This window comes from Eulemur rufifrons, chromosome 27 (assembly GCF_041146395.1).
Source record: "Eulemur rufifrons isolate Redbay chromosome 27, OSU_ERuf_1, whole genome shotgun sequence".
Classification (NCBI taxonomy): Eukaryota; Metazoa; Chordata; class Mammalia; order Primates; family Lemuridae; genus Eulemur; species Eulemur rufifrons.
Window position 1 is genome coordinate 29534492 of NC_091009.1, and position 20824 is coordinate 29555315.

At 48.5% G+C, this 20824-nt stretch overlaps 1 protein-coding gene and 1 non-coding gene across 2 annotated transcripts; one reads left to right on the plus strand and one right to left on the minus strand.

Moving 5' to 3' along the window:
* Window positions 1–2373: 2373 nt before the first annotated feature.
* Window positions 2374–11456, minus strand: LAX1 (lymphocyte transmembrane adaptor 1). The gene is made up of 5 exons (XM_069459505.1): window positions 11368–11456; window positions 7176–7291; window positions 6326–6433; window positions 5586–5665; window positions 2374–3219 (listed from the first exon to the last, which is right to left on the minus strand). Exons 1-5 carry the CDS (start codon window positions 11454–11456, stop codon window positions 2374–2376), a joined length of 1239 nt encoding a protein of 412 aa, XP_069315606.1.
* On the plus strand, window positions 9887–9993 carry LOC138375878 (U6 spliceosomal RNA). Its single transcript, XR_011231582.1, has one exon. It is a non-coding gene; the product is annotated as a U6 spliceosomal RNA (small nuclear RNA).
* Window positions 11457–20824: the final 9368 nt, after the last annotated feature.

The window sequence follows — 20824 nt, forward strand, 5'->3', positions numbered from 1 at the left end:
ACAGAATCTCGCTCTGTCGCCTGGGCTAGAGTGCGGTGGCATTGGCCTAACTCACAGCAACTTCCTGGGCTCAGGCAATCCTCCTGCCTCAGCCTCCTGAGTAGCTAGGACTACAGGTGTACGCCACCATGCCCAGCCAATTTTTTGTTTCTAATATTAATCATTCTTGATTTAGGAGAATGTATAAGTGTAACTGGCTTATTGAGGTGTCTGCCTCGGGGTATAAACAGGAGCTGGCTTAGATTTTTTTCCAGGATCTGACCCCAACTGATAGGTAGTGCCTCCTATTGGGTGATGGATCTCTTAACAACTTCTAATTGAGATCCCATAATTTTTCATCCTCTCTTAGTTATGAGAATGCTTTCATGACAGCATTAAAAATGTTGCTCTGTTCATTTAAGCTTCATGCTCACATCTGATACAAATCTCTCCTTACTTGACCAGACGAGGTTGCTGCTCTCCGTGTTGCTGCTGTCCTGGCCAACTACCCCCAACATGCCATCAGTACCAGACTGTCACGGTGCCCTCTGTGCAGCATGAATTTAAATGCCCCCCGCTTGTGGAGTAATGGTCTGTTTTCACCCACAACCCTTCCACCACCAGACGTATGAGGTGGTTTTTTTCCCCACACCAGTCAATACTCCAGCTCTGTGGATCCTACACTCAATTCCAGTCCCACACTAACCCGCCTCTCCTTATTTACAATGGATACACTTATTTGTTTAATCCAAGTATACATTTAAAGTAGTTTCAGAATTGCTAACCCATACTTCTGGGAGATATAAATTTACCAACTAGAGCTGCAGTGTTTGCATACAGTTCTTTGTGTCTTCATCTGACAGTTTCAAGTCAAAACATTGTTTTCCAAAGTTAAATGTGAGGGCCCGGCGTAGTGGTTCACGCCTGTAATCCTAGCACTCTGGGAGGCCGAGCAGGAGGATCACTTGAGCTCAGGACCTTGAGACCAGTCTGAGCAAGAGCGAGACCCCTTCTGTACTAAAAATAGAAAAATTAGCCGGGCGTGGTGGTGCGCACACCTGTAGTCCCAGCTACTTGGGAGGCTGAGGCAGGAGGATCGCCTGAGCCCGGGAGTTGGAAGTTGTAGTGAGCTATGATGACACCACTGCACTCTGCTCCGGGCAACAGAGTGAGACTCTGTCCCAAAACAAAAACAAAAAGTTAATTGTCAATTATTTTTCCCTCCATCCCCTTCAGTGAGATTATGCCATACATTTGTAATACAATTAGATTTATTTGTCACAATTTGCATACCATCCTGGATTCCCCACAGCCTAGTTAATTTTTTAAAATTTGCATACAATAAAAGCCCCTCTTTGTGGCACACAGCTTTTGGGTTTTGACAAATGCATATTGTCATGTATCCACTGCCACAGGCCCATATGGAACAGCTCCATCATCTTAAAATTCCCCTGTGCGGCCCGTTTGTAGTGAACTTCTCTCCTTTCCCAAACTGGCAACCACTGACCTGTTTTCCATCCCTATGGTTTTGCCTTTTCCAGAATGACTCATAAACGGAATCATACAACATGTAGGCTTTTAGGCCTAGCTTCCTTCGCTTAGCAAAATGAATTTAAGATTTGTCCATATTGTGTGAACCAGCGGTTGGGTTAATTTCTTTTTACTGTTGAGCGTGGATAAACTCACGGAATGGACAGCCACAGTTTGTCTTTCCAATCACCTGTTCAAGGACATCTGGGTTATTTCTAGTTTTTGGCAATTATGAATGAAGCTGTTATAAACAGCCATGTGTGGGCCTTTGTGTGAATGTAAGTTTTCAGTTCACTTGGATCAATGCCTAGTAGTGGAATGGCTGGGTCGTATGATAAGTGTATGCTTATAAGAAACTGCTGTTGAACAGTTTCCCAAAGTGGCTGTTACGATTTGCAATCCCATTGGCAACGAGGGAGAGTTCCTGTTGTTTCATATCCCCACCGGCAATTGGTTGTCCATACTCTTTTTAAAATGGCAATTGCCCACCCACCCCACCCCAACTTCTTCCTTCCTTTTGGCCTCTGCTTAGATCATAAAATAATCTGTACTCTTGCGATGTAGTCTGCTGGTATCAGTGAAGGTAGTGATTTTAAGACTACTTCCTACTCCCACTGCGCACTAACGTACTTTCCTGTTTTTTTATTTCCTAACAGTTCTACAAGGCAGTTTCAGCAAACATTCTTAGGTCGGCATGAGAGATAGTAGCACCCTGCTTGAGAAGAATTCCTTTCTGGCTTTCTGAAACCTCTGCCTTTGTGCAGCCTCTTAGCTCCCTACCCATCTCAGCCTCTTTTCGGCTTAACCAAGCGAATGCATTGAAATGCTAGAGTGGTCAAGGGTCTTCACTAGACTCTGCAGTGGCTAAGGATCCGGTGGGATAGACCACTCCATGTGGCCTTCCGGCCTGGATTTTAATTCATGAGGAAGGAGCTGAGTCCCAGGCCCACGCTCAGAGTCCCTGCTGCCTGGCACATTCTCATAGTCATCAGGGTCCTCATCTGACACCTCTGCTGTGTGTCCCATCTGACTGTTCTCACTCTGTGTGGATGGCTGAAAGGCCATATAATCCTCTGAAGCCAAGGACCTTTCTCTGACAGGTTGGATGTGGGTCCCTGGACCATCTGTCCTGCTCTCAACACGGTCTGTGTTTGAGGATGTTGCTTTTTCCTCAGCCTGTGGCAGGTTTCCGTTGGGCTCTGCTGGTGGGACATTTACATAGTCTCTGCAGCATGGACAAGCCACCTGAGGCTGCATCTCCGGGACGCCCCCGAGATCCAGCCCTGTCATGTTGACATAGTCATCTGAGGTCTGAGAAGAGCACTCCCCATCACTGAGTGGCTCACTGCCCTCAGTTCCTGGAGACCAAAAACTGGTGCAGTTAACAGCATTCCTGCACTCCTCGTCTCTTTCTCCAGGAAACTCCAGCTCCCGGGCACTTGGGAGAACAAGCACATTTCCGGAGGGGCTGTTGGTAGACGCTAGAGTCTCAGCAATCTCTTCTGCTGTGGGGACATTGACATAATCATGTGAATCCTCCGAAGAAATGCTCGTGCAGTCTCTGGAAGCTCTGACATTGGTGCATTGTGCCAAGGGAGTGAGGTTTCCGCACAGCTGGGGCACCGTGGCGTTGTCATAGATACCCACCGCGTACTCCATGGCATGGACATGGGCTCTGTGCAGCTGGGGGACAGCTCCTGCTTCGGATGGCTATGAGGAAGAAGAGAAAGGCAGTGACAGGATGGGAGCAGAAATATGGACAAAGCCTTTCTTCCTGGCACAGTGCTGCTGGCATGGTTCCTTCACTTGGTTCTCCACCTTGGAGAAAAGCTCTAAATCAGGGGTCCCAAACTGCAAGGCTCCACAAACCACGTAAGTATGAGTGCAGCAGGCTGAGTTGAAGAAGAGCGGCAGTGTAAACCTGACGACAAATTGCAGCTGGTGTTTGGCCACAGTGTGGGAGTTCGGTGGGGAGTGGGGAGAAAGTACTGTTAGGTAGATAGCAAGGGACCTCCAAGACTCTTCCTAGGTGACAAAAGTGGCTGCCTCGCCTTGGTGCTGCCTCCAGCAATTGCCCCACCTGGGAAGAAGGACAGGGGTGTCTCCCCGAGTCTTGGTGCTGCCCCACCTTAATCCTGCTCTGAGCAGCTGCCACACCTGGGGGAAGGAGGAACCCTTGCTAATCTGCAAAAGAATGGAACATGACATAGAGTAACCTAAGGCTAATTATGATCATGCTGTTAGTTAACTGTCCATCAAAGTGGTTCCATGGTGACACCTGAGGTGGGCCCAATCCAGACACTATGAACCCAGACCCCAGACCATAATGAGAGCCCTTTTGTTACGACAGAGGGGTCCATTTGCCATTCTGTGGCCAACGTATCTTGCTGTTACTCTGTAAACCTGTATCTTGCTCTTGCTCTGTAAACCTATCTTGTCCTTCCTTAATAAACTTCGGTTCATGCTTGCCTTGCTTTTGGTGTGTCTGGTCATTCTTCAGCCGAGAGCACACCAAGAACTGAGAACAGATAACATTACCGACTCCGAACCCTGACAGTATCACAAACCAGAGAGAGCTTGCCTCCTCGGATCACACTGAGAGGCAATATAGCATAGCGGCTAAAGGGGGAGGCTCGGATTCAGACTGAGGCTACAAATCCCAGCCTTGCCACTTTGTGTCGAGTTTGAGCACTTTGCCTGCCCTCTCTGGCCCTTCATTTCCTAATTTATAAAATGAGAATCATCATAATATCTATAACATAAGGTACTGTAAGGAGTAAATGGATTACTATATAAAGTGTTTAGCACAGCTCCTGGCACACAGAAAACACTAGAAGATGCTTGCCATCATTCTTAAAGGGACAACTGATACCCACACTTAGCTGATCATTGCCATTCAGAGGTGCTGGTTTGATGTTTCCAGAACTTCTAAATTTTCAAGAAAAGCTGGACATCTGGACTTTCAAATGTCTTCAATTTTTAAATGTGGGCAACTTATTTAAAATGTTCTTCAAACACTATAGAGTCCATACCAAACATGTCTGTGGCCTTAAGACAGTTTGGGACCTAAATTCTAAATGCACAATCCCCTCAGGGCCCACCCAAATCCCGGAACTAGCTTTGGTAATGGTGGCTCCTCTTCCCTGCATTTTATCAGCGGCTCAGACTTGCTACTCCAGGAAGTCTTCCAGGCGGGAACGGAGTCCAAGGAGTGGGAGGAGGAGGAAGGGAAGGTAGCAGCACACAGGTGGCTGTGTAGTAATTGGACCTAAACCTCTGGGTAACGAGAGGCTGAGTAACAACAGTCTTCATCAGCGACATCAATGCACTCACCCGGGAATGCCCACAAAACCAAACGGACTAATTTTTAAACAAACAACCTATCTATAAAAATCAGCACCCCAATTTTCAGAGTAGCCCCTCTACTCTCCCTCGTGCCTCTGCAGCAAACTGTTATTGGACTCCTCCTTGGTAGCTGCCTTCAGAGCCCGATGGTAAGACTCAGATCATTGTCACTAATTGCAGCATTCCCCTGGTAACCTCGAAGGTTATCTGATTTTTGATCAAACGCTTTCTACGTCAGCTACAGTGCTGAATGACTTACAGATATTTCTGCTACTAATGATAATTGAAACAACTGGACAAAGGCCCTACAAGTAATTCCCAAAGCAGGGTTTTAAGTGTGTTTTGAGCTTCAATAGCATTGCTGGAACATTTGTGTATCCTTTGGAGGTGATTCTTTTGAAGGGAACAACACTCCCTTGGATAAGCATGTTATCAATGTGTTTGTTAAAAACGATCAATTCAGTTCTAACATCATGTACTTGAACACATGTACTCCGGTGCCTTTCTTAAAATCCCAAGCACTTGCTTCTGTCCTTCTTAATTTCTCTCCCTGGGTCTAGGGAGGTCCTGAGGCTGGTCTTCCCAATTTATTAATAGAGCTGCGGGGCTAGTGCCAAAGGACATGCTATTTGCAGTGAAACCAGATCCGAGCCCTAGAGCTCTCTCCCCTCAGTGCTTCTGCCAGAGACATGTCATCCTCCCCAGAGGATGCTGTTTCCCTCGACTCTTACCACATGCTCAGGGCTGTCAGAATTTCTGGAGAGGAGGCTCTCAGTACTGAAAATACGGCTACTCCTTGACTGATGTCTCCCTGAAAGGACAGAGAATAAATCCTGAAGATTAGTTGGCCAGTCCTCCGAGTGCTTCAGCCTAAACCATCTCAGCATTGTGGGTGAACGGGGTTTGCATGGTGCCTGGAATTCCTGGCGTTCTGGGGCCTGGTGTTCTGTGTTGAAAGGGTCAGAGCTGCAGATGGGACGTGCTCTGAGCCCTGGAAGCCCCCTCAGCTTCTGTGGTGCTAGAGGGTGCTAGCACCGGGGTTGGGGAGGCTGAGGAGGAAGCTCCTGCGGAGGACCCCGCTGTCCCTTGCCTATAATGCTGGCACCATGTTCTCCTGCGTGTCTTCCCCATGCCTGGACACACGGGGCTTTCCGCTGCTGCCTTACATCAAGGAAAAACAACACCCCTACCCAAGAGGGTGGGGGAAAGAAAACAAAAATAAAGACAAAACCCCCCAGCCCAGACGACCCTCTGCACCCTTTGTAGAGCTCTCCGCCCGCCCCCACCCCCTCCCCCTCAGAGTTGCAGCGTGCGGTCTGTCTGTCCCATTCTCCTTGGCGCTCTCCGGAGGGCACACAGGTTTGGAAGCTTAGAGAAAGTTGCTTCCGGGCGGTGAGGGGTACATTCTGCGTACATTCTGCGAGCAGAAGTTTGAACGTTTGGACTCCATGGACCGAAAGGAAACACCTACCCAGCTCTTCTCGCCGAGGAGGCAAGAGGTCATAAATATTTTTGGCTCGTTGTCTGGGTCGTGGCAGAGTTAGGGACCTGACGGTGACTTGGAGGTAAGGAACTTGCCCTGCAAGGCGATGAGAGAGAGAGGGTCAGCAGGGTCAGCTGCACAGAATGTGGGGACCAGGTGGCTCCTGAAAGTATTCCCCCCTCCCCCGACCAGGACTCATCGAAAACACGCTTTCAGACTTGAGCTAGGGGCATGTCCACTTGCACTAGAGGAGTAAGGGACTCGGTGCACAGACGCAAGAAGAGGACACTGGGCACAGGGGTCCTAGGGTGGTGTCTTTCCCCGTGGAACTCAGATCAGCTGGGCCTGAGGAGCCACAGCTCAGGATCTTAGTGAGACCGTGGCCAATGTGTTGGATACCAAAGAACTGAGGACTCCCCAGTGCAACAGATTATCACTGGAAAATAAACTGGGCTTTAAATGCCAGGCTACATTATTTATCTATTCATTTACTTATTTTTTGAGACAGAGACTCGCTCTGTTGCCCAGGCAAGAGTGCCGTGGCATCAGCCTAGCTCACAGCAACCTCAAACTCCTGGGTTCAAGTGATCCTCCTGCCTCAGCCTCCCATGTACCTGGGATTATAGGCACACACCACCATGCTCAGCTAATTTTTTCTATTTTTAGTAGAGACGGGGGTCTCGCTCTTGCTCAGCTGGTCTCGAACTCCTGACCTCAAGCGGTCCTCCTGCCTCGGCCTCCCAGAGTGCTAGGATTACAGGTGTGAGCCACTGTGCCCAGCCTCAGACCAGATCATTAATCCTACTGTGTCTCAACTCAGGACCAACAAGGGACTCACGCTTCTTCCGTTTGTTCCAGTTGCACAGGATGCAGAAAACTGTGAAGACCAGGAGGATGGCAAACCCGAGGAATCCCGCAAACCCGGAAAAGATGATGCTGCTCTGGCCTGTATCTCTAGGAGGACAACCAAATGTCATGGCCCGGCCACAGGAGGGTGGGGAGGCTGGAGGAGACATTTCTTTCAGGAGCCAGAGCATGAAGGTTTGGAATGGGAGCCCAGTGAGGGAAAGCTGAGGAGAGTGGAAAGCGTGGTGGAAGAAAGGGTTATCTCTGACTTGGGCCTGGGAGAAGGGAATTATCCCTTTTGGATGCCTACTGGGTGCCAGGAGTTTGCATGTGAAATTTATTTAATCTTTACCACAAACCTATCTTGCTTTGTGGCCAACTAACCTGAGATTTAGACGCAGAAAGGTAAAGTAACATGTCAAAGATTACACAGGTCGGAAGGAGCAGAGAAGGAATGTGAATCTAGGTCTATTTGGATCCAAAGACCATGATCTTTCCACTCTACCACACTGTCCTCCAAACTTGCAAAGTCAAATCCAGTTAGCCCTGTGTTTTCTCATTCCCTGCTCCTGGGCTTCCTGGCTTGCTTACAGGAGAGGATTACCCAACTCACAATTAGGGAGTGGCCTGTGACAGAGTCCAGTTTGCATGAACTTGAATAACCCCCACAGCATCAACTTGTGGAGCTGGTCTCCAAGCAGCGCTCTACTGCTGTGTGGACGTTAACCCATGCAAGTTCTGCACTACCTTGCCATTTCCTGGCAGGGCTGGAGTGACTGCTCTGCTTTGAGTGTTGAAAAGCCTCCAGATGATTGCAGCCCCAGAGGGCTATGTCTACCGGAACAGGAAGCAGCCCACTGAAGTCACAGCAGGAATCAGTAAGCTGAGTTACTACTCCCAAATATTAGAAAACCAGGACATCTGCCAGGGAAGGATTTTATTCCCCTGAATTTTAGGCTTATTGATCCAACTTTCTACTGGGCATTTCTAGCTGCCTAACAGACATCTCAAACCAAGACAGAGCTCCTGTTCTCCATATGTGAACTTACTCCTCCTCTGACGTTTCCGTCATCTAGTGGCTTGGTCGAAAACCCTGGAGCCATTCTTGACTGCTCTTTTCCTTTCGTGCCCCATTTCCAGTCAGCCAGCAGATTCTGTCTGCTTTACCTTGGCCAACTGTCCCTAACCCAAGCACCTGGTCTAAGCCACCATGAGTTCCACATGGACCTTTGCAATAACCTTCACAATGGGTCTCCTTGCTTTCACTCTTGGCCCTAATGTACTGTCTTGACACGAGCCAGTGCGATCATTCGAAACAGTGAATCAGATCATGTCCCTCCTCTGTTTGTAATTCCCAGGGCTTCCTGTCACACTGAGAACAAAGTCCATAGTCCCCACCCAGCGAGGGCTTAATGGGACCACATGATCTGGCCCCTACCTACCTTCTGACCTTATTTCCTACCACTGTCCCTCTGACTGTGACTGCCAGGCCTCCTTGCTGTCCCTTGACCACACAAAGCACTGCTCTGACTCAGACCTGCCACTCCCCAGCCCAGGAGCCCTCCTATCCCAGCTGTCTGCATGGCTCAGTCCCTCCTTTCATTCAGGCCTCTTCCAAAATGTCACTTCCTTAGACAGGTCTTCCCTGGCCACAATCTATTACTTGCAGTCCCCTTGCTTTGGTCTTTTTTCTTCATGGCACTGGTTACTGGTTGATATTGTAGTATATATCCATTTGTCTATCTGTTTATCAGCTGACTCTCCCACTGGACTGCAAGCTTTGGGAGATCATGGGTTTGTCTATCCTGCTCACCTAGTGCCTTAAACAGTGCCCGGTACTTAGTAGGGCCCTGATGAATATTTGTTAAATGAATGAGGGGATGAATGAATATAGAAATAGTTTTGGGGGCAGTACAGCCATTATGGAAAATAGTATGGAAGTTCTTCAGAAAATTAGAAATAGAACTACCATATGATCCAGCAATCCTAGTGCTGGGTGTATATGCAAAGGAACTGAAATGAAATATGCGTGTTGAAGAGATGTCTACACTCTTGTGTTTACTACAGCATCATTCACAACAGCCAAGATATGGAAAACAATCTAAGCGTCCATCGACAGGTGAATAGATAAAGAAGATGTGTTATACACACACGATGGACACTCCTCAGCCTTAAAAAGGAAGGAAATCCCGTCATTTGTGACAACGTGGACGAACCTGGAGGACATTAGGTGAATGAAACGAGCCAGGCACAGAAAGACAAATGCCTCAGCGTCTCACTTATATGTGGCATCTAAAAAAGTTGAACCACAGAAGCAGAGAGTAGGATGGTGGTTACCAGGGGAGGAAGGACGAAAGGGTTGTGGAGGTGCTGGTCAAAGAGTATAAAATTTCTGTTAGAAGGAGTAAGTTCAAGAGCTCTATGGTACAACATGATGCCTGCAGTTGATGAAAACATATTGTATTCTTGAAAATTGCTGAGAGATTCTAAGTGTCCTTACCACACAAAATGGCATGTGAAGTAGTGCATACATTAATTAGTTCAATTTAGCCACTCCACAGTCTATATATTTCAAAACATGTTGTTACAATACATATATATAATTTTTATTCATCAATTAAAAATAAATTAAAGTAAATGAAAAAAGAAATAGCTTTGGGGGGATGCTTCAGGCTTCTGACAATTTTTGTGAACTCATTCCCGGTGCTTGCTTCGGCAGCGCGTACGCTACATGGGAACGGAACAGAGAAGAGTAGCATGGCCCCTGCCACAAGGACGACGCGCAAATTCATGAAGCGATCCATATTTTAAAATATTTTTTCAAAAATTAAAAAAATTAAAAAAGAACTTATTCCTCATCCTTGTCCATGTCTACCTGCAAGTAACATGCATTTTCCATAATAACATTTATTTCCCCAAATTATAGCAATTTTTAGCTTTATTATCATTGGGTTGTATTTTTATAATAGCACTGAAATTTATTTATTATTTATTTATTTATCATAGCACTGAAACACCTGCCAATGTTCCTGAAGTTTCAACTCCTAATGAACCTTTTATTTTCGTTTGTATGAGATGGAAAACATTAGCAGTAATTTACACCCGTGATTAGTTCTGTGAGATTTTACGTCCTAAAGACCTATCTTTCTCTCTGTCCTGTGCATTTGGGCAGAGGGATCCGCTACTACTTTGTAGCAGGTTTGGGGCTAGATCCGCCTGCAGCGGCAGGAGCCCAACGGCACCAACCTTGGGCTTGGGAGTTTGTCTCCCTCCGTCTGCGGAGGTGCAGGGGCCTCAGCTGTAAGCACAGGTTGAAAGCTACAGGCACAAGCCATTGAAGCTGGGGTGGTCTGGTGCTGGTGTTTCAAACGACTTGTGCCGACAGTTACAGTAGCACAGTGCCTCCAGTAAGGTCAAAGCTTCTCACTAACTGTAGCGACCCTGTGTCCGTGCAGCGCCACCGGAGTCAGAGCAGGACAAGGCTCCCGGTGACAGGGCAGTGTAGCAGGTGCTTCATGTTCATCTGTTCCCTTAATTCTCAAGCTTTGCTAGATTCTATTATCCCATTTCACAGATGACACGGGTTAGGGAGTGATTCAAGTTCCACCACCTGTGAGAAGCTCTGAACAAGGAGCCTCACGTGTATAATCTGCACGTCTAGCAATTGGGATCTCCAGATTAGCCTGCATGTCCGTTAAAAATAACTCATCTTCCAGAACCTTTAAATAAAGGTATTTAATATCCCCCAAAAGACATATCTTTGTTACATCTGTTATTACAATTTTCATTCATGGCAAGTTTTACGCATCTAAAAACACATCCTCAGGAAATTGGGCCTTTTGTTTCTGTCACGGTGAGACCGAGTTTGTTGTTGTTGTCGTCTGAGGAGTGACCGGTGGGACTTGAGATAGGAAAGATTGAGGACAGGGATCAGGGCCTCTGAGAGGTGGGAAGTCAAAGCAGCGGGGCAGTTATCACGGTTTTCCCTCCCACAACACCTCCTTTCCTTCCTGTCCTCCCCGCAGCCCTGAGCAAATGTCTCTGAGCCTAGAGTTTGGTGGTCTCAGTGGACCTGAGCCTCGGTGTGAGGGGCAGCAGCATTGCTGTGTTAGAAGCTCCCCAGGGCGACCAGGACGCTCTGATTATATCTGGGAGGGTGGCGCTCACCACCCTGAGTTACTCACCTGTCCAGGCTGGTGGGAGTTACCCACAGGGCTTTGGGCTCTGAGGTCCTTCCTCTGATTTCCAAAAAGGTCAGGTTGGTGACACCCATTGTCTCAGGAACCTCTGAGCTGCTCTCTGGCTTCAGCTTCTGAGTCTTCTCTTAATCATAATCAGCAGCCAGCACGTCTGCTACTTGTCTTGGCCCTTCCTGAGTTGCTGACTCCCAGGAGAAAAGGCAAATTTGTTTGTGTTTTGCATATAACCACTTTTCTTTTTAGTAGATAACATAAAAATGACAGAAATTGTCCTGGTCTCCATGTCTTCCAAACACTCCCTAATGCACAACTTTTTACTCTCAAAATTCCTTGCTAAATCTTTATTCATCAAAGTCCCTCATAAGAAAACTTTTGGTTTTTAGTCCTTTTTTTCTAAAGCAGCCAATCTTTCTTTCTAGAACCTTCTTTCCCCCCCACAAACTCCCTACCTCTACTCCTGAAATGTCAGGCTGAGTTGACCCAACAACACACAAGAACAGCAGGTTTGGTTTCTACCTGAACGTGGCCGCAAAGCCTGGCAGGGGAGGCAAGGTGGCATCCGGGCCGGGGCTCCTGCAGCGAGGTGGCTCAGGGAGCGGCCACGGCCTCTGCCCGCCGGCGGGAACGCGGGGTGCCCGGAGCGGGGAGCTGCCCGCAGGCCCAGGAGAGGTTCCGTGAGAAACTCATCTTCCTCTAACTCCGAAAGAAGAGCAGAAAGAGCAAACCACTTCGCCAGAATGGAAACAGAGAGTCAGTCACAGGAAGCGACGCCACCAACATGCTAATGATGCACGGGGTACAGGAAATGCCGCCGAGCCCTTAATGAGATAGAAACAACCAGGCCTTCAACCCCCGTCCTGGGGCTGCCAGGTGCTCTGCGGCCGTGATGGCGGCAATTAAAAATGGCGCGGAGCAGGGGACTCACGATTGCTCACCCTGGGGGGCTGAGACCTTTAGGCTTTTACCAGCCTCTAGGCTTTTAGGATTTTTTTTTTTTTTTTAGCAAGTCTAAGGAGCACTCTGAGATGTTTTAGAGAAAAACGCAGGTCTCTGGGACCCAGCTTCTGGCCGAGGGGGCAGGCTTTTTACATAGACGCTTTCCAGGTGATTTGGAAATAGCTGGTTCGAGTTTCACATTCTGAGAGCCAGTGCTCTGGGATCGTCCCCGAGAGTGGCGCTAACGCTGGGTTGGCACGGCCCGAGGAGGCCACCCCGCTGCGCCCTGGCTGCCGTGGGCTCCTGCGGAGATGGCAGCTCCATCCTCGTCCTGCGTGTTGCGCACCTGCCTCGGAAGCCAGGTCGTTCATCCCCAGGGCCGCCTCCCCAGGGGCCCCTCAAGTGTCCCAAACTTTGAAGATTGTTAGAAATTTGTTTCTGATCGCCTTCCCCCTCTTTCCCTGCAATCTCCACGAACATCCTTTGCCCCTTGGGAGAGCCCAAAGGGGCCACTAAGGTCGCCGTGAGGACGTGAAGAGCCTCACCGCCTGCACTTCCCACAGGGAAACGGGTTCCCAGGCAGATGAAGACACCCAGTGCCCCGTCACCACGGCTCTGTCACGCCTCTGTCCCGGTCCCATCTCTCGCCAGTGGGCACCGAGGGCCCCTGCCCTGACTGCGCCCAGGCTCCCAGGGCCCCTCCCCGGGGAGCTCTGCCCTGCCGGGTGGCTGGTGCCCTCCCTCCCGGGAGCCTTACCTGGCAGGAGGCAGAGGTGGCTCCGAGGCAGCTGGCTCCAGAGCTGGAAGCTGGGCCTCTGCCACTTCTCCTTTGGATCAGGTCTGAGTAAGAACTAGGACCCCTCACAAGCTCTGTCGCACTGAGCCATTGGAACCACTAAGGGACTGTGTGTGAACTGGCAACTTGGAAGGTGGTACAAGACAAGGGCACGTAGAACCAGCCTCAGAACCCTGACTGCCACTTAGAAAAAATTTTTTTTACAAAGAACTTCCCCCTGCGTGCGATCATCTCAGGGCGTTGCTCCTCTTATCTACCCGGCCTGCTGCTGTCGGACCCATCTTCCCTCCAGTTTCCTGGTTCTCTCCTGCCCCCACATCTGAGGGGAACTGTCTCCTCGGTGGTGGCTTCCTGAGTCCCCCCACCCCCAGGCTGCTGGCAGAGCGCCCGGTTTCCAGGCTGTACCCCCTCACCCCCTCTAGCCCTCTTTCCTTGCCCTCCCCATGGGGCAAAACCTGATTAAATCAATAAACTAAAACAAAAAGTATCCGAAGTGATTCATCATCACAGTGGAAGAAAACCACTGATTCCTGGGAATCGGGGTGTATGTCTTAAACCTGATTGCTCTAGTGTTTCCCTTAAACCACTTTTATTGATTTTAGGGGTTGAGTGTAACATATGATTATAAAGTATTAAGATTGGTTTGGTTTTTATTTTATTTTATTTTTGAGACAGAGTCTCGCTCTGTTGCCCGGGCAAGAGTGCCGTGGCGTCAGCCTAGCTCACAGCAACCTCAAACTCCTGGGCTCAAGCGATCCTCCTGCCTCAGCCTCCCGAGTAGCTGGGACTACAGGCACATGCCACCAACGCCTGGCTAATTTTTTTGTTTTTAATAAAGATAGGATCTTGCTCTGGCTTAGGCTGGTCTCAAACTCCTGACTCAAGCAATCCTCCCACCTCGGCCTCCCGAGTGCTGGGATTACAGGTATGAGCCACCGCGCCCGGCCTAAGATTGGTTTTAAATAGACATAATTTGTGTAGCCAGGTCAGCAAAATCCTTTGGTGGGGATAGGGCAATTACCTGCTATTTTGATGTTGCTGACACCAAAAACTTTTAAGAAGTCCTCTTGGGAAAGACAGAAGCACTGCATTAAGGAAGAGTGTTAACCTGGGTTCAAATTCTAAAGTACTACCTGGCACATCTTGGCAGCTCATCTAATCTGTTGGGGTGTTTCCTTGGATGTGAAATGACAATAACAATGGCACTTATATAACGCTATTGGGAGAATTAATTGGGCTGACAATGAAAAATACTTGGCATGGGACTTGGCTCACGTAAGAGCTCATTAAATGGGAGCTGCTATTATATTATTGTGACATTTGTCTCATTGATTTATACTTACTTGAGGCTCCTTTTAGCCTTTTTCTTCTCTTCTTTTTTAGTTTTTTTAGAGACAGTGTCTTGTTCTGTCACCCAGGCTGGGGTGCAGTGATGTGATCATGGCTCACAGCAACCTCAAACTCCTGGGCTCAAGCAATTCTCCTGCCTCAGGCTCCCAAGCAGCTGGGACTAAAGGCATGCGCCACCAGGCCTGGCTTATTTTTCTACTTTTTGTCAAGACAGGGTTTTGCTGTGTTGCCCAGGCTGGTCTTGAACACAGGGCTCAAGCGATCCTCCCGCCTTGGCCTCCCGAAGTGCTAGGATTACAGGTGTGAGCTACCCCGCCCGGCTTTTTTTTCCTCTCCTGATGCTTACCTGCCTGTCGTCCATGTGTTACTTTATGTTTTAGACACATATTTGCAGGACATCCCCCACTGCACGGTACCAGGCACTGGAGTTGTCCATGAAACAGATGGGGTCCTTGCCCTGGCGCGGTGGCCGGTCTGGCTGGCTGGCCCCGTGCGTTCACTCTGCATTCCAAGCAGACCCAGCTCATTGTCACTTTTGTACTCTGGGCCTTTGTGTGAGTTGCTTCTTTTTAACAGCAGTTTCTTTTTCTTATATAAAATTCCAGTAAAATCACCTTTTAAAACTTTATACTGACTAGGCACATGGCTCACAACTGTAATCCTAGCACTCTGGGAGGCTGAGGTAGGAGGATCCTTTGAGGTCAGGAGTTTGAGACCAGCCTGAGCAAGAGCGAGACCCCGTCTCTACTAAAAATAGAAAAATTAACCACGTGTAGTGGCACGCACCTGTAGTTCCAGCTACTCAAGAGGCTGAGGCAGAAGGATGGCTTGAGCAGAGGAGTTTAAGGTTGCTGTGAGCTATGATGACACCACTGTATTCTAGCCGGAGTGACACAGTGAGACTCTGTCTCAAAAACAAAACAAAACCAAGCAAACAACAACAACAACAACAACAACAACAACAAAAAGCCCTTTATACTGGTTGTTTCTGGGTGGTAGAGCTTGAAGCATTTTGTTACTTTCTTATTGAACTCTTACTGCTTGAATTTTTACAAAGATCAAGAAAGATCAAGTGTCTTTTTTTGTCCTTTTTTTTTTTTTTTTTGAGACAGGGTCTTACTCTGTCACCCAGGCTGGAGTGCAGTGGTGTGATCATAGCTCACTGCAGCCTCAAACTCCTGGACTCCACCCGATCCTCCCACCTCCGCCTCCCGAGTAGCTGGGACTATAAGCGTGCACCACCACACCTGGCTATTTTTTCATTTTAAATATAGATAGAGTCTCGCTCTGTTGTTCAGGCTGCTCTTGAACTCTTAGCCTCAAGTGATCTTCCTTCCTCGGCCTCACAAAGTGTTAGGATTACAGGTGTGAGCCACCATGCCCGGCCCAGTGTCATTTTTACAATAAACAAAATTATTTTTTTTAAAATACGTGGCCCAAATGCCACCGCCTCTGTGAGCCTTCCACTGCTGAGACCTGAGTTTTCCACTTCTGTGTCCCCGCAGCGCTGTTCATGCAGCTTTGTGAGAGAGTCCCTCAAGTTGATGGGATTGCTTGTTTAAATGTCTCCCCGAAGTAGACTTTGAAGCCCTTAGAACAGGGACCGTGTTTTATGAATTGCATCTCTGGCATTAAGCACAACGTCTGACGATACGAGTTGATTGGACCCCTGAGAAGTTCAAGAAGTTCTCCTAGGTGAGCCTTACTGCAGTGAGTTTGTGACGTAGGCGTGGCCGGGTGAGATATGCAAACACAGTGAGTGGCTAGTCTTCCTGTTGTGCACTCACCAGCACCCCCCACTGTCCCTACCCGCACTGGGAGGGGATCCAGGGTCCTGTGTTTGTCTCCTGTGCCCTACAAAGGTGTTAGCAGTAGGTTTTGTATTTCTGGGCTCAAAACATGCCAAAATTGCCCATGTGAAAGACAACCCAACTAGGCTCGGTTTTGGGAGGTTTGGGGGCTGGGACAACCACGTTAGGATGACACAGGAAGCTTCATCGTGACAACCCCCCACCCACCCTTCCTCATTCATCTGCCTGTATCCTGGGGGCCTCTCCAGTCCAGACAAGTCTGAAACAGAAAACAAAGACAGCAAAATGCAGTCCTTCTAAGTTAAGGCCGTGAGAGAGCGTGGTTAGGACAGAAACATTTCTCCCAGTTCTCTGCTCCCTGCCCCTACTCCACCTGAGAGCCCTGGGAAGAGCGAGGAGTATTTGGAAGTGAGAACGGGGACCAGGCCAAGGGAAGCCTCTGTTCCCCGCTTAGGCTAGGCCCTGACAGAGGAGGGGTTGGCACTGCTGGCCCATGAGAGATCCCTTTCCTTAAGTCCGGTGCCCCGAGAGCAGAGCTGGCCTCTGACTCTTTGGTCCTTCTGGGGTTCTCTGTGTGTCAGCCTCTGCAATGTCCCTTGAGACCTACCAGCTGGAGAGCCACAGAGCAGGGGTGGCTATGAGTTGTGTCTGGATGAGCTGATACCTGTTAGCAGCCCCAAGTCTTCCCTCAGCCCCAGAGCTGGGAGTGAGCTGGCGGCCCCTCCTCCAACACAGAGGTTCTGCCCCCTGGACCCCCCCTCCCAGCAGGAGGAAGGTGACTGAGCAGAGTGAGCAGACTGGGTGGTCACATCAGGAGTTAGAGGGGGCCGCAGCATGTCTCAGCGCAGGTGAGGAAGGCAGAGGGCCTGCCTAGGGGCTGGACAGTGGGCATGGACGTGACAACGGGATTGGGGGGGCCAGAACAGGGAAGGCACAAGTCAAGGTGAGGATTTTTGTGTGTCCTTGTGTGAGTAGAATATTTCAGTCACTAACCAAGGTGCTATTTTATTGACCAGGGTGTCCTGAACAGGCTAGGGAGGCTAGCAATAGATATCTTCATGTAATTAGTTTTTGTTTTTTGAAGTAGCATTTTCTTTTACATGTCATAAGACAACAGCATGACTGTGGGTATTGGATCTATGTGTCCCCCTTAAAAGTAGGCTGGGCCCGCATGTGGCATGTGTGCTAGCTAAAGCTGCACTGTTCTTCCATTTTTTCCCTAGATTGCAGCCACACAATAGCCAACAGGACCCCATTAAACTGTAAGACAGGTCATTGCAGTCCTTGGTTACAACCCTCCAGTGAATCCCCCCAGTGAATTCCGATTTCATGAAAAGCCAGTCTTATAATGGCCTATAGGTTAGTTACTCAATTCCAACCCCTGGCCTCCTTGCATGTCCTCAAACAAATTAAGATCTCCTGTCTCAGGGCCTTTGCACTTGCTGTGACCTTCCTCCAGGTCTCTTCAGAAATGTCTCTTTGTCAGAGACATCAGGCCCTCCCTGACCACTCTATACCCACATCTGGTGCTCCCTCCTCCCCTCACCCCACCTTACTTTTCTTCCTGGTCCTTGTCACCACTTGACACGTTACATAAATATTTACTTCTTTATTTTGTCTCTCCTCCATGATACTAAATTCAGAGAGGTCAGGGCCTGTAACAGTGCATCTAGGCCAGTGCATATAACAGTGCCTGGCACAATAAATACTTGTTGAGTGAATGCGTGGACCAATATCCAAGCGGAAGAGATGAGACCACGAAAGATGACCGAGCGAGACCTTTCGCAGACCTTGGTGAGTGCAGGCTAGGTCAGAGCTGGATTTGCTTTAGAGGAGAAAAGACACATATTTCTTGTACTTTGAGGACGTGGCGCCGTTTGTCTTTGTCGCAGGTCCCTGCCTGTGCACGTGCAGGTTTGCCGTCGTGTTATACAAACAACGATGCCACATTCCAGGGGAGATAAAGCAACGAAAGAGAAATTCCACGTAGAAACTCCAGTGGTTACTAACAGCACTTAGACAGGAGAGCAGGCATGCAAAGAGTGTCAGAGCTGGAAAGATCCTTAGGTCACACAACAAACCAGCAGGGTCAGGATTCCCAGGCCAGGCTCTTTCCACCACCCCTCGAATGAGACATTGTGCTTCTCCTCCCTCATTTTATGCCATTCCATTGGGTTAGATCTCTGGATTCCCAAAGTACTGCTCTTTCTACCACAAACTCCAAAGCAGAAGATGATCATTCCACTGCAGAATCAGCTCGACGACAGCCTCCGCAGGCTGGACTATAATCACGAAGTTTCACTCTATTTGTGTATACGTTGATAATTATAATGGGAGATAATTGAGACAGGATCCAAATTAGGCTCGCTTGTGTATTTAAACACACAACTCAACGTTTTATTGGCACCCAACGTTGGATCATTTCAGCACTGATTATTTGATTTGTTAATTAGAATCACAGCATTTCTGAGCTGGCAGGGACCTTAGTTTTTTTAAAGCTACAGTTGATCTGGAAGCCAAAAACATTTTTAAAAATGTGCCACTTTTGTTGAACACCGGTGGGCCCAGAATCATCTCTAAGCAGTAGTAACTTTTTGATCTCCAAAATATAATTTGGAAATCATTGATGTAGTTCAGTGGGCTCCTTCCCAAGATGGAAAATCAAGCCAGGCAAGAAATAGAATTGGGGTCAGGGCGTGTGTGTTTCCTGTCTCCAGATCTGCCACACATCAGAATCTTTTTTTTTTTTTTTTTTGAGACAATGTCTCCCTCTGTTGCCTGGGCAAGTCCTGTGGCGTCAGCCTAGCTCACAGCAACCTCAAACTCCTGGGCTCAAGCGATCCTCCTGCCTCAGCCTCCTGGGTAGCTGGGACTACAGGCATGGACCACCATGTCTGGCTAATTTTTTCTATATATTTTTAGTTGTCCAGCCAATTTCTTTCTATTTTTAGTAGAGACGGGGTCTCACTCTTGCTCAGGCTGGTCTCGAACTCCTGAGCTCAAACGATCCACCCGCCTCGGCCTCCCAGAGTGCTAGGATTACAGGCGTGAGCCGCTGCACCCGGCCTTAGGAGGGAACTTACAATGGAAAAAAAAGACTTTAGTTCTGTTTTGTGACCATTTTATGACTCCTGTTATTAAATAAGCCCCAGCCCCTGTTTTTAAATTTATTTTTATTTTTGTTAGTTTATTATTTATTTCCCAGTCCCTATTAAATTTTATGTTTTTGAGACAAGGTCGCACTATGTTGCCCAGGCTGGAGTGCTGTGGCTATTCACAGGCATGATCCTAGTGCACTGCAGCCCCAATCTCCTGGACTCCAGGGATCCTCCCACCTCGGCCTCCCAGTAGCTGGGACTCCAGGTGCACACCACACAGCCCAGCCCTTGTTTTAAGTGGGTCATGTGTTCGTGTGTGCCAGCATGAGCAGCCTGGGACAGGCAAGAAAAGTGGGGATAAGACCTCAGATCACAGAGCTCTTTCTTGACCAAGGCTGCTTACTGCTTCAGAAGCAGCCTGTTCAAATGGCCAGGAGGGTTCGGGCTGTTCGTCAACATCATGCTTTTCCTAAAGGAACTTGGGAGAGTAGACAAGGTCCGTTCCTCCCCGTGATGCTTTAAAGGAGAAGAGGGACTTGAGTGTGCCCCTGGGTGAGACCTGCGGGAGGAAGGAGGTGACTGAGGTAGGAAAGCCTGGAACAGGAAGCTGTTTTGACCTGAAACTGGGGCCTAACATCAGTCATGGGAGGGCGTCACTGAATGGAACAGTTAAAAAACAGCTACAAGGAGGGGAGGTGGACCGAGAGGGAAAAGCAGCTAATATAAGGGGAATTAATCTTCCCAAAAGGCATTTCATTAAAAAATAAAAAAATAAAAAAAAAAATAAAAAAAAGGAAAAAGAAAGGACTGCCAAGACTGCCTCTTTCTTATCCTCCCAAAAGCTCCAGCTCCTGAACTGCAGATTTGGACCAAGGTGGGCAGAGCAAAGCTCGTAACTACAAGGGAACGAAACTGGCGCCCAGGGCGGCGAGTCAGGACGGAGGCAGGGCGGGGCGCAGGGACGAGCTGACTCCTGTGCCTGCTCGGGTGGGTTCTGGACACGGCCGTGGTGTTTCCCTTCCCAGTTTCACAGACAACCAGCGGCATGACCCGCACGTGGAGGCGCATTGAGAACAGCACAGATACGAGTGGGCGTGGGCCTTTATTCTCAGTGCACGGCAGTGTTGGTTTCTGCTCATTAGCAAAAAGCTTTATTGGTTCCAAAAAATTATCCCTTTTGAAACTCCTCTTCTTCCTGTCTCAGTGAAACAACACATTTGAATTTCGGATTTGCTAGTTTATACCTTTTTTTCCCCTAAGAACCATATAAATACATGCAAAACATTGTACATAGAGCTTAAATAATATCAGAATGCAAATGCAGATCTGGGTGCGCTGTTGAGCTGAATTGCAAATTATGGCAACACACACTGGGGTACACATTGCTTGGATATCACCATTTGTTTGTTTATGTCATGCAGACCACAATAGTCAATCTTTTGTTTTGTTTG